We start from the raw sequence: 10,000 nt of genomic DNA on the forward strand, positions 1-10,000 counted from the left end.
GCTGAACTTGCGGTTCACATATTGGTTCATCAGCGACGTCTTGCCGACACTATCAAAGTTGGTGTGTGAGAGAGTGTGAGTTGCGAGGACAAACACGTGAATAGGCGGACGGTATATGAAAAGGACAAGCTGTTGTTCGACCTGTGTCATCGGCGGGAGGACATTCGTGCACGCCCACACGCAGGCACACACACACACGCATGCAGACACGCTCACGTCCCATGTCCCATCATGTGCATTTACGCACCCGCTGTCACCGAGGATGATGACCTTCAGGAGAACCTTCTTGCGGGTTGCCATGGCTGGTAGTTGGGAGGATGTGTGGTGCTTCAAAGGAACGGGGTCGGGTCAAGAAGAAAAAAGCTGTTGTTGCCCGATCAGAGGTCGACGGTTGCGGATGGCAGCAGCAACGGTCGTCGACGGTCGGCGGGTTCAGGCGGTGGAGCAAGCGATGATGGAGGAGAGAGCGAGGGAGATGGTGGACGTTACAGAGACAGGAACGGCAAAACCCAAACAAGAGCGAAGCAACAACAATGCGTGAGTTGTGGTTGATCAAGGATGAGATTTGAAAATGGAAAGCGTGCCACGCAACGTCCACCCACACCCGTGCTTGTAACAGTCACCACACACGTGTCCACAGAACGCTCTCCTTTGCCTTTGTCTCTGTCTTTCTGCTGTGGCCGGCGCTGCTTCGTCATCAACCCCCCCCCCGGGGCTTTCTCCAACACCATCGTTGCGGCACACCACCACCACCAACAACATCAAACAATCATCCACGAACCAACTCAACCCACTCGACCAACGAAACGACAAACACAAACAAACCACCACCCAAGCAAAGCGGCGAAGGGAGAGAACAAGCATCCGCTTCCGTTGCCTTGCCGTTCATAACCTTCCCCTCCTCTCACACATACCACAACCATCCACGTGTGACCTTGTCTCCCTCATGCTCCTCCCCCCGAACACCCACGACCATCATCACCCTGACACACACACACAGCATCACGCTTCCTCCAGCCAACATTGCTTGCGCCAACAACGCCTTGTCTCATCTCCACACACACGACTCACCCTGCAAGCGTTGTGCGGAGCGGAGGAAAATACGTATTCTGCGCCATAAAAATCAGGGCGGCTCGCACCAATTTTATGCTGACGAAGCGTTTTATTAATGTCTTCCATAACTTGTCGGCACTCCACACAACGTGATGACTCATCAGTGGTTTGGATGTTGTCGTTTGTTGTCGTGTCATGGTTGTGGTGGTTGGTGTCCTGTTTGTGGGTAGAGCTTCTTCTTCTTGCCACCACGTTTGCGATGCTTGCGCGACTTCAAATGCACCTGTCATGTGTGTATTGGTGTGTGTGTGTGTGTATTGGGGTGTGTGTGTGTGTGTGTGTGTGTGTGTGTGTGTGTGTGTGTGTGTGTACATGTGTGTGTGTACATGTGTGTGTGTATGTGTGTGAGTGTGTATGATGAACGCATTGTGTTCATCCACCAGTCCACCCCCACCCACATCAACATCCACAGCCCCACACATCAACATCCACATCACACCTATTCCACGTCCCCACCTGCCATTCATGATCGCCATTCAGGGTCTGGTTGCAGCGGTCGCAGTGGTGCTTGGTCCATGCTTTGAGGCGGGCTGCATCCGACATGTGCTGCTGCAGTGACACGCCAGGCGGTGGCTCCCCTGACGCGCGGTACTGTAGCAACACCACCATTGCAGGCTCCATCACCGTCTCGTGCCACCGTCCAACATCAGTCCCATCCAGCTTGTACACATACAGCCCAGGCCGCTCTGCAGGCGTGTGGCGTACGGGGAGTGTGAGGGTGGGTGTGCGTGTGTGCGTGTGTGTGTGTGTGTGAGGGTGGGTGTGCGTGTGTGTGTGTGTGTGTGTGTGTGTGTGTGTGTGTGTGTGTGTGTGTGTGTGTGTGTGTGTGTGTGTGTGTGTGTGTGTGTGTGTGTGTGCGTGCGTGTGTGTGTGTGTGTGTGTGTAGCACGAGCGTGCAATGCACACGCTCGTGTAAGCTTGTGCGCATACGCTCGCGTGTGTGGGAGGGCGGCCGGTCAACGCCTGTGCAATGTGCACGCAACAAATAACAACACCAAACCAAACGAGCGGAATGCGCAAGACGTGCGCTGCCGGCGCTTGTGGCGCGCAATGACCAACCCCGACAGAAGCGGTTCGTGATCCACTGCGTCTGCTTGCGTGCATACTGGCGCGTCCGTCGCTTCATGTCCTCCAAACAGCGATGATAAACGTCACGCACGCCCCGCTGTGCAGGTCCCCACTGCTCCTGCTCACGCACCGCACAGTCCTCGCGTTTGCCACTCTCCTTCGCGTCAGCGTTGTCACGGTGCGGCACCATCGCTCCTTGCTCGCCGTGAATGAGGACATGTGCACGCGCAATGCACGCTGGCGTGAGCACTGGAACGCACTCGACACCGCCACTTGCGCCGCCAGGCACGTCGCTTGCCCTCGCTTCAGTGACAGCAGCCTGCTCTGTTGTTGTTGCAGCTGTTGTGGGCGCAGCTGTTTGCGGTGTTGCTGCTGTTACCGCTGTTGCTGCTGGTACCGTTGTTACCGGTGTCGTGGTTGCTTGCTCCATCATCGCTGCTGCGCGCTTAGCCGCTCCTGCTCGCTGCGTGTGCGCCTCTGGCTGCCATCCAGCGGCTATCAACGCGTGATACAGCGGTCGGAATTCCTTGAGACCAATCGCCTGCAACAGCCCGTGCTCAAACCTGTCGTCGCCCAGGGCGGTGTGGTGCTGCAATTGCCGGTCGTCAGTCACCTTCATCACCGCCGCTTGCTGCAGGCTCCCTTCTCCCTCTTGCGTCTCTCCCACTTCAGTTACAACATGTCTCCTCTCTTCTTGCTTTGCCTTCTTCGCCGTACCACCCCCATCACCATCATCACCATCATCACCATCATCACCATCATCACCATCATCACAATCATCATGGTCACTTGGCTGCCGCAAACGGGCTTGCGATGCTGGCTGTGATTCGTGTGGCTGTGCCTGCGGCTGCAAGTGTGACTGTGAGTAGCTGTGCGCCCGTTGTGATTGTGTTTCCTGCGGTTGTGGCTGTGCGGGGTGCTGCTGGAGAAAGTGGAGGAACGAGAGCACCTCCTCCAACAATCCGCCAGCCACCATGCTATCCACGCGCGCATCCAACCTGGCATCAAGCACATCCTGCCGTCCCATATGCCATGATGTTTGGAGACGGGAGGGGCGTGGAGGAGGCGAGAAGGGTGAGAAGTCGTCCAGCATGCGAGTATAAGATGGGGTGAAGATGGGCAAAGACAAAAGGAGCGTGGTGTCTTGTCATATGTGTGTGTGTGTGTGTATGTATGTGTTGGTTGTGGATAGAGTGGCTAGACCAGTGTGTGTGAGTGTGTGTGTGTTGGTTGTGGATAGAGTGCCTAGACCAGTGTGTGCGCGCATGCGTGCGTCTAAGTGCAACTTAGTAGCAGGCCAGTGTACCTGCTGCGCATCAATCCAGAAGCAGAGGCATGGTGTGTGGCGCAAGAGGGAGCGGCGATGTGACTGCTCCTTGATCACGTCGCTCTGGCGACGCCCCGTCTCGTAGAACACCGTCAACGCCCTGTTGCACCACGAAATGAATGCATGAACGACGCACACAGCAAGCAAGAGAAGGCAGTTCACATTGCATGGTGGTGGGGCCAAGTGCCGTGAGAGGAGCCTGCAGTGGATTGCCAACACAACACAACATGTAACTATGCAGCAGCACACACAGCACACAAAGCGCACACACAGCACACACACACACGCACACAGACAGACAGAGCGCACAGTGCACAGCGCACACATCGCACAGCGCACGCACCGTCGCACTTTGCGCTGGTCGTGTGGATGCAGCCGCTGGGCCATGATGGGGTCCACTCTACTCCAAAGACAGGCGAGCATGGGCAGCACGAGCACGCAGCGTGAGTGTGCAAGGAACGGAGGGGGTACACAGAGCGCCAACACACGCGCACACGCATACAGTGATGAGCACCGACCTGCTCACACGCATTCACAGGCATACACAGCAACACACACACACACACACACACACACACACACACACACACACACACACACACACACACACACACACACACACACACACACACACACACACACACACACACACACACACACACACACACACACACACACACACAGGCATACACAGCCAAGCGTCATTACGTCTTGAGTGTGACGTAGGCTTCCTCGTCGCTCAGTGAGGCGACCCGATCCGCCTGCGGTGTAGAGTGGGCCGTCTGTTGCGGCGCGTCCTTGGGTGGGCCAGCGCTGGCCGCAGCTGTCAGCACAGTCTCGATGTAGTAGTGTGTGCCGCCAACCAAGATGGGCATCTTGTTCTGCTGGTGCAGCCTCGTGATCACGCGCTGAGCCCGCTGGTTGAACTCCACGACGTTGCTCTCCGCCAAGGGTGGCAGCATCCCCAACAGGTGGTGTGGCACGTTGCTCATCTCTTCCGGCGTCGCCTTGTTCGTGATGATGTCCAGCCCTTTGTACATCTGCACCATATGCAGCGCAAGCGGCGCGCAGTGATGCTTAGTGCGGCTCTGACATTGGCGCTGTTGTTGTCGTGCACTGGCAACAGCGGGAGCAGTGACAACGAGGCCGACCTTATACACACACGCACACACACACGCACACACACACACACACATACACGCACACACACACACACATACACACACACACACACACACACACACACACACACACACACACGCATACAGACGTACCTGCATGGCATCGCAGTTGATGACTTCGCCGTCCAGCTCCTGTGCCAACGCAATGGACAGCTTCGTCTTCCCAACGCCAGTGCAGCCCAGCACCACAACCACCATGCCCCCGCTACCCCCATCGTCTTCGTCCTTGCCATCTTCCATGCGACCCTCGCTCATCATCAATTCATTCGCTCACAACAATCCAGTCCATAACTGCTCTGTGTGCTCGTAACACTGCTCGCTCACGTTGATTGTTGTTGCTGACATCACAGCGTGTGTGGTGGTGGTTGATGCGACGACGTGCGTCATTCATCAGAGCGTTGAGTGGAGTGCGTGCACTTTGGGAAGGGACAGCAACGGGCAGCGCAAGACTGGCAACCAAGACCCCTCTTCTTACTTATCAGCAGCGTCGTGGGCAACACCATAGCAGCAGCACGAGCAAGCCCCAGGCCGCGACGACCAACAACAGGATGGCAACCTTCTTCAACAAGACAACCAAGGATCTGCTACAGCATGTGCGCGTGCAAGGCGTTGCACCTCCGCAGGAGACGGCAGATGTGGCCACGGCGTATGCGGAGCGCACGCTAGAGGAGCAGACGGCCATGTTGCAGCGACAGCTTGAGCGCCTCAAGGTCCAGAACAGGTGAGCACGTGTGTGTGTGTGTGTGTGTGTGTGTGTGTGTGTGTGTGTCTGTCTGTCTGTCTGTGTATCTGTGTGTGTGTGTCTGTGCGTGTCTGTGCGTGCATGCGTGCGTGTGTGTGTGTGGTGTGTGTGTGTGTGTGTGTGTGTGTGTGTGTGTGTGTGTGTGTGTGTGTGTGTGTGTGTGTGTGTGTGTGTGTGTGTGTGTCTGTGTGTGTGTCTGTCTGTCGGCCTGCCTGCCTGCCAATCTCCCTACATGTCTGCTTGCCGCACTCCCTACATGCCTGCCTGCCAATCTCCCTTACAGCCAGTGTACACTTGGAACTCTGCCGAACCCTCACCCTGTTGCACGTTTCACTCCTCTCGCAACCAGACTACGTTTGGCGCAGCAGCCGGGCAGCCAAGGCGCCCAGCAAGCCGCCAATGGTGACGAAGACGAGGGCGACGATGACGTCTCGAGTGGCGAGAACAGCGAAGATGATGACGAGCTCGTGCGCCAGGAGTCAGACCACCCGCCAGCACCACTCGACGACGACGACGACAACGACGACAACGACAATGTCGGAGCAGAGACCACTGCTGCGACTGGTGACGGCAATCTCCCGGTGCAGAAGGGCCCTGTCCTCTACTTTCAAGCAGGGCACGTTGCTTTCTACGTGTGTCTGTGTGTGTGTCTGTGTGTCTGTGTCTGTGTCTGTTTGTGTCTGTCTATGTGTGTGTGTGTGTCTGTGTGTGTGTCTGTATCTATGTGTCTGTGTCTGTGTGTCTGTGTCTGTGTGTGTCTGTGTGTGTCTGTGTGTGCAACCGGAGTTTGGTGTGGCTGTGACTCAACCTGCGTATGCCTGAAACCTCATGCGTTTCCACCGCTGGCTCGATCGGTTCGAACAGGAAAGAGAGCGCGAACACGTGGTGCTCCATCTATCGCGATGTGCTCCCGAGCCGTGGTAAGTACACCACCATCGCTCACTTCTCCAACAACGTTGCATGCAAGCAAGCTTGCTCTCCAGGCTGGCATGCACCCTTGCTTGCGTGCCTTCAGCTTGTACGCACACACACACACACACACACACACACACACACACACACACACACACACACACACACACACACACACACACACACACACCCGTTCACGCGCATCGTTCACACATGCATATGGCACTCCCTCTTTGAGGACAGGCGTGGATGTTGGCACGCACGTGGTTGAGGAGGAGATCCGGTCCCTGCCGACAGCGGGTCCGTGGGCGTTCTTCATGCTCGCTGGCGGCCACTTTGCAGGCGCCATTGTCAACCGCGGCCAGAGTCAGTCGAGTGCTCTGTGTCTGTGTGTCTGTGCGTCTGTGTGTCTGTCTGTGTCTGTGTCTGTGTCTGTGTGTCTGTGTGTGTTCTGGTACTGTGTGTCTGTGTGTGTTCTGGTACTGTTGTTTTCCTCCATCCGCACTGACCATTGTCCCAACCTTCCTTGCACCTGCGACCTCATTCACCTGCCGTTGCACGTGCGTGTGCGTGTGTGTGCGTGTGTGTGCGTGTGTGCAGTCCAACACCACAAGTGCTTCCACCGCTATGTTGTTCGCGCCAAACGCGGCACTGTGCAGTCTGTACGCGATGCGAAAAGCGGGACGTCACAGCCCAAATCCGCTGGATCAAACCTTCGCCGCTACAATGAGGTCTGCCGTCGTCGTCGTCGTCGTCGTCGTCGTCGTCGTGTGTGTGTGTGTGTGTTTATGTCTGTCTGTCTGTCTGCCTGTCTGTCTGTCCGTCTGTCTGTCTGTCAGTCTGTCTGCCTGTCTGTCTGTCTGTCTGTGTCTCCTGATTGCAGGAATCGCAGGAAGCCCGACCGCTGTGCGTGCGTTATCATCGCTTTTGTTGACTCTCACGCATGAGTGCAACCTGCATCCCACAGCAACAACTGCGGCAAGACATCGAGGGCCTGCTCAGGGAATGGAAGCCGTATCTTGCATCATGCACGGTGAGAAGCGCATCGTCGTGAGACCATACAATCACACACACACATACACACACATACACACACACACTCTCTCTCTCTCTCGCCCGCAACTGCGTTGCAACGCCGCTAGCCATCATCATCATCATCATCATCATCATCGTCGTCGTCATCATCATCGTCATCATCATCATCATCGTCAACATTACCCATCAGGTGATCTTCCACCGCACATCTGTGCACAATCGGTCGTTCATCTTCCAGTCCGCAAAACAGCAGAAGAAGACGGGAACAAGTGATGAATCGGGTGAGCACACGCTCGTGTCGTTGCGAACTGTCACAGTGGTCCATGATTGCCCATTGCTGTGATGAGTTGTACGCCTGCACCTGCACACTCACAAAATCACATACACACTCACTCACAATCTCACTCACAATCTCACTCACAATCTCACTCACAATCTCACTCACAATCTCACTCACAATCTCACTCACGCGCACAATCTCGCTCGCTCGCACCATGTGTGCAGATCTGCTGGTGCGCAATGACCCCCGCATCCGCACGGTCCCGTTCCCGACACAGCGGCCCACGCTCAAGGAGATTGCACGCGTGTATGCGCTTCTCACTTGCATCAACGTGCTCGATGGTACGTGCTGGGGTGACGGGATGGTGGTGGTCGCGAATGTTGTCGTAGCTGCACATGTGTGATTGCAGTTACACGTGTGCGGTTATTGGCACTTATTGTAGGGGACTTGTGCCGTACACAGAATATGCAGTGTGCACAAGCACACGCACATACACACACACACACACACACACACACACACACACACACACACACGCACGCATACACACACGCATACACGCACGCACGCACACACACACACACACACACACAAGCACGTGACGCTTCATATCTGAACACGATTGCAACGTGCTGCTGCCATCCCTCTACTCAGGGGAGCCCGCTTTCATTCGCAAGCACCGCGAGCAGACGGAGCAGTCAAAGACAACGGGCGACGCTGCGCAGCAACAGCAACACAAAGAAGAACAGCGCAAACAGAGGGAGGAGAACGATGCCGAGAAGAAGCATGCCGGTGCACAGCAGTCGGCGGTTGTTGCATCCACGCAAACGATTCTGTACAAAGCATGTCTCAAAGGCGACATTGGCAAGGTTGGTCGGGTCGTGGTGTGTACGTGTGTGTGTGTGTGTGTGTGTGTGTGTGTGTGTGTGTGTGTGTGTGTGTGTGTGTGTGTGTGTGTGTGTGTGTGTGTGTGTGCGTGTGTGTGTGTGGGTGGGTGCGTGTGTGGGTACGTCTGTCTAACTGTCTGTTTGTCCGCCTGTATTTCTGTGTGTGTGAGTGTGTGTGTGCTTGTTCACACACCAGCCCTTAACATGAGATGTCAACACTCCATCGGTCAATAAGCAACAAGTACAAGCAACAAAGCCGCAAGAATCCGCAGTTGCAGGTTCAATTGAAGGTTCAATTGTTGCACGTTTACCACGACGTGGCAACCACCAAAGAACGCAAACGCAACCGATTTGCAACAGTTAACAGCAGCTCACAATAACGCAACGCGTGTGATGTGAAATGAAATGAACAACAGAACACGATGAATGAATGAAAGAAGGAAAGCATACACCCTCAGTTCGGGGCATAAGAAAGCGCATGAAGTATGTTAAAACAGCGAGTGGGCAAGATGCTGAAGACAACCCACACTCTCATACGCTCACTCTCATACGCTCACACGCTCACGCACCGACACACGTCCTCGCTTTCTGTCACACACACACGCACACACACACACACGCACACACACACACACAAATCACACTCACACTCACACACACACATATCTCATATCACACACACATCTCAAATCACACACACACATATCTCAAATCACACACACACACATCTCAAATCACACATACTGCATCTAGCGCGTGTCATCAAGACCGTGCACCTCAAGATATCCCTCCTCGTGCATGTCCGTGTCCATGTTCAGATCAAGCTCCTCATAACCGGTGTCGTCGTCACTGCCATACGCATATGCGCCCATGGCGTAGTCGTACTCGTTCTCGCGCGGGGCAATACCACCCAAGTTGTCGTAGCCACCACCATCGTTGACACGACCGCCAGCACCAATACCGCCACCGTGCTCATCGTCACTGCTCTGCGCCAGGTCGTCATACAGCGGGTTGGTGAATCCGTGCTGCTGGGTGCGCGGGCTCTTGCCACCTGCGTTGATGATGGTGGTGCTGCGGCGGCGGCCGTAAGCAGCAAACGCAAGCACAGCCAGCACCACAATGATGATGACAACAACAACAGGGACCACAACAGCGGTTGTCTTGTTCGTTGAGGATGATGATGAGGAGGCGGGGTCCGTTGTTGTCAGCCCGGAGCGCGTGGTCTTGGCAGCGGCAATGGTGGTCGTGCTGTTACCCGCGCCGCTTGTTGTGTTTGTGGTCGAAGACATGGTCGCAGTTGTTGTTGTTGTTGTTGTTGTTGTTGTTGTTGTTGTTGTTGTTGTTGTTGTTGTTGTTGTTGTTGTTGTTGTTGTTGTTGTTGTTGTTGGGCTGTTGATGTCAATCGTCGTCGTTGTCGAGCCTGCCGCCGCATTCGTCGTCGTCGTCGTGGGTGCC

At 55.4% G+C, this 10,000-nt stretch overlaps 4 protein-coding genes across 4 annotated transcripts in view; 1 reads left to right on the forward strand and 3 right to left on the reverse strand.

Moving 5' to 3' along the window:
• PTSG_09400 (Rab7 GTPase) overlaps nt 1-1,092 on the reverse strand; it is a 2,947-nt gene extending 1,855 nt beyond the window's left edge. The window contains exons 1-3 of the mRNA XM_004989600.1: nt 1,072-1,092; nt 248-363; nt 1-49 (exon numbers count right to left, since the gene is read on the reverse strand). The exon at nt 1-49 is cut by the window's left edge and continues 78 nt beyond it. Coding sequence (XP_004989657.1) covers nt 1-49; nt 248-300 — 102 coding nt within the window. The 5' untranslated portion in view covers nt 301-363; nt 1,072-1,092. The remainder of the gene's footprint in view (nt 50-247; nt 364-1,071) is intronic.
• A 54-nt stretch (nt 1,093-1,146) lies between these two features.
• Nucleotides 1,147-5,033, reverse strand: PTSG_09401 (tRNA isopentenylpyrophosphate transferase). Its single transcript, XM_004989601.1, has 7 exons — nt 4,783-5,033; nt 4,217-4,548; nt 3,852-3,908; nt 3,488-3,608; nt 2,173-3,196; nt 1,570-1,799; nt 1,147-1,336 (listed from the first exon to the last, which is right to left on the reverse strand). The coding sequence occupies exons 1-7, from the start codon at nt 4,945-4,947 to the stop codon at nt 1,247-1,249; spliced, it is 2,019 nt and encodes a 672-aa protein (XP_004989658.1). The 5' UTR covers nt 4,948-5,033; the 3' UTR covers nt 1,147-1,246.
• PTSG_09402 (uncharacterized protein) lies at nt 4,993-8,753 on the forward strand (the record flags this gene model as incomplete). Its single annotated transcript, XM_004989602.1, has 10 exons — nt 4,993-5,410; nt 5,781-6,047; nt 6,296-6,351; nt 6,587-6,709; nt 6,944-7,074; nt 7,311-7,376; nt 7,569-7,659; nt 7,883-7,999; nt 8,313-8,527; nt 8,742-8,753. Exons 1-10 carry the CDS (start codon nt 5,058-5,060, stop codon nt 8,751-8,753), a joined length of 1,431 nt encoding a protein of 476 aa, XP_004989659.1. The 5' UTR covers nt 4,993-5,057.
• The window catches only part of PTSG_09403 (beta-Ig-H3/fasciclin), a 4,366-nt gene continuing 3,045 nt past the window's right edge, over nt 8,680-10,000 (reverse strand). Inside the window, exon 3 of the mRNA XM_004989603.1 lies at nt 8,680-10,000. This exon is cut by the window's right edge and continues 2,132 nt beyond it. Within this exon, the coding sequence (XP_004989660.1) occupies nt 9,295-10,000 (706 nt within the window). The 3' untranslated portion in view covers nt 8,680-9,294.

Source organism: Salpingoeca rosetta (genome assembly GCF_000188695.1).
Source record: "Salpingoeca rosetta unplaced genomic scaffold supercont1.28, whole genome shotgun sequence".
Taxonomy (NCBI): domain Eukaryota; class Choanoflagellata; order Craspedida; family Salpingoecidae; genus Salpingoeca; species Salpingoeca rosetta.